The following is a 2,719-nucleotide window of genomic DNA, read 5'->3' on the forward strand; positions in this document are numbered from 1 at the left end:
AGCAGTGATGGGGGAATAAGAATAAAATGTAACAATACATGTGTTGAAAATATCACAGTGAAACCCATTTCTTTGTATGCTGATCAAAAAATTTAATAAAATCTCAGAACTTGACATAGAAGAAGATGTCATAAAGAAACCACTATTTTATAAAATTAGCATAAAAAATTGAACTGTGTTCTGGAGCACTTGCTTAGCATGTGCAAATTGGGTTTGAGTTACAAACTGCAAAAATAGCAACAAAAATGAGAACCAAAACAAACTCTTGGTGTTTTTCTGTTTAATTTATAGGCAGCTTTCGTATTCCAGCTGCAGACAAGATATTTACAGAGTCAGGTATGTTTAAAAATAGTTTTACTGTACACTGTTACTGGAAATGCAAAGTAAATATTTTAAAGGAATTTTCTATGAAAGTAATTCATACTCTATTTCTCTGTAATTCATTTCTGTGACCCTCAAGCACTTTGTAGATGTGAGGCCTTGTGGGTGGGTGTAGTCCAGCTCAGGAGAGTTAGCTGCCCGATGGATTCATCTGTCTAATCCCTCTCTTCCTCATTCTTCTCTGCAGCCCTCACACCCTGCCCTTACCTCTTCTTAGGGCTGGCTGCTGGCTTTGCATCTGACCTGGGCTTGGCCCTGTTTCTGGGGAGGGGGCCTGGAGTTACTACCACCATATGTGGAAGTGTGGGCAGCCCACTGTGCCCTCAGTGCACCAAAGGCAGAAGAGAAATGGAAGAAGGCTGAAGGCCAGAAGTGGGTGGGCAGAGGCTGGGCCCCACCCCAGTGTCCCCTTCCAGGCCACCTATGAGCAAGCAGCATGCTAGCCTTTAAACATAAAGATCTGCTCCCTAAGTCAGAATGAATTTGCTGTGCTTTGAGAGCTGTCAACTGGAATGCTGGAGAAAAGTTTAACCTGAAGCACTAGTGTAGTGTAGACAGCAGAAACAAAAGGAAGGAGCGATGCCTCAGAGTGGCATTCGCCTTTAATCCCAGCTCTAGAGAGGCACAGGTAGGCTGATGGATTGCTGTAAATTCCAGGCCAGCCTGGTCTACAGGCATTGCTGGGCATGTGCATGGGAGAAAACCCTCACCACAGCACAGTGGGGCGGTCAGCTGCCAGCCCCAGCACTCTCAAAGCCAGGGCGCCTGTGCCTGTGTGCTCTTTCCATAACTGCTCCCTCTTGCCCCTTTCTGCTGCTGGGATGAGCCTGCGACTGGACAGGAATTCAGCAGCCTCTGCAGGTTTCTGGTTGAGTTGGTGAGAAGCTGCATCAAAAGAGGGAATACATTTGGTTGCTGCCATTTCTGGCTGTTCCAGTCTTGTGTGGCTTTATCATCATTTGACACTGTTACCTGCTTAACCTTGAGTTTCACTTGGCAACCTACCTAACTAGCTTTTGAAATTCCTAATATTTTCCTATTTGTTTGGGAATTTTAGGGCATCATTATGCCCCAAGTTGTTATTGGGATCGCAGCAAATGTTGTCAACGTGGACATGAATACCCTCTTGCTGTGTGCCTTGGACCTTGGAGTGGTCTAAGCCGCAACTGTTGCGTGCTGGCTCCTGCTCTGGGGCTGGGGAATACAGGGAGAGAAGCAGCAGTGGGGGGACCCTGTACAGGTAAGCAGGCACCTAGCAGTCTAAGCTCCAGTACTCTGCATTGACAAGTAAGAGCTAGCCCTGTGGGGGCCCACTGGGGGAGCAGCTTGCTCAGGTTGTGGGTGTGTGTGTGGACATTAGGTGAGCAGGAATTTGGAGGAAACAATGTGTAGGCTGCTTTCTGAGAAGCAAGTTGCTGCCCCCTGGAGGCTGAGGTGGGTGGCAGGCAGAAGCGGGGAAGGAAGACTCAGCAGCCATTCTTGCTGGGTCTCTGAATTGGGACTGAACTGAATTTCATCTTGAAACTTGAGGAGATGAGCGCTCTATAAAACAAGAGGTTTGCACTTCCCCCAGATATCCTGTGGTCTGTCCCCTCATCATTAGATGCTCTGCCACCTTGGCTCAGAGTCAGCCGCCACACAAGTGGAAGGAGAGTGGTCATGCCAGCGCATGAAGACTGAGCCCCACAGTTTGGGGGTACTTTAGGGGACTGTGTTCTTTTGTTAATGGAGCATGACTAGCATAGTTAAAAGTGAAATGCATTATGAATTAAGTAGAAGGAAATTAGAAAATATGAGGTACATCAACTGTTCATCAGGTCCTTTTCCCCAAGACTTGTTTCAGATATATATGTGTGGGTTTCCACACCCATGTTAATGTGGGCACTGCATAGCAATGTGACATGACAGCGGTCATCAAAGTGTAATGTGGGCTGGGGTGCAGATCAGTAGTAGGGGCCTTGTATAGCATGGACAAGGCCCTGGTTTCCATAACATCTTCCTCATGCCAGGAAGACAAAGGAGGCTGTATCAATCTGTCTGGACCTCCAGCTTGGATAATGTGGCCCACATTCAGGGTGGGTCTCCCCCAGCCACTGTCTCACATGTCGGTTTCTGGAAATGCTCCATAGACACACAGAGGTGCATTTAACCAATCTGAGACATCTCCTAATTCAGCCAAGTCAACAACCAAGACCAGTCATCATCCAGGTGTTGTGAGAACACAGTGAGAGCCCAGCTGGAAAGGGGTTGCGGGGAACCAGTGGATGGACTCTGCATCTCAGTGGGTCCAAGTTCTCCATGAAGGGCACCTCAGAGATCATCTCTTGAACTAAAGAAA

General features: G+C 47.5%; 1 protein-coding gene across 1 annotated transcript in view; it reads left to right on the forward strand.

Moving 5' to 3' along the window:
* Positions 1 to 291: 291 nt before the first annotated feature.
* Positions 292 to 2,719, forward strand: part of LOC103724846 (multidrug and toxin extrusion protein 2-like) — a gene marked incomplete at its 5' end in the record, with an annotated part of 39,500 nt that continues 37,072 nt past the window's right edge. The window contains 3 exon segments of the mRNA XM_008821989.1: positions 292 to 336; positions 1,439 to 1,534; positions 2,590 to 2,591. Coding sequence (XP_008820211.1) covers positions 292 to 336; positions 1,439 to 1,534; positions 2,590 to 2,591 — 143 coding nt within the window.

This window comes from Nannospalax galili, unplaced genomic scaffold (genome assembly GCF_000622305.1).
Source record: "Nannospalax galili isolate Female #2095 unplaced genomic scaffold, S.galili_v1.0 scaffold1448, whole genome shotgun sequence".
In the NCBI taxonomy this organism is placed as follows: Eukaryota; Metazoa; Chordata; class Mammalia; order Rodentia; family Spalacidae; genus Nannospalax; species Nannospalax galili.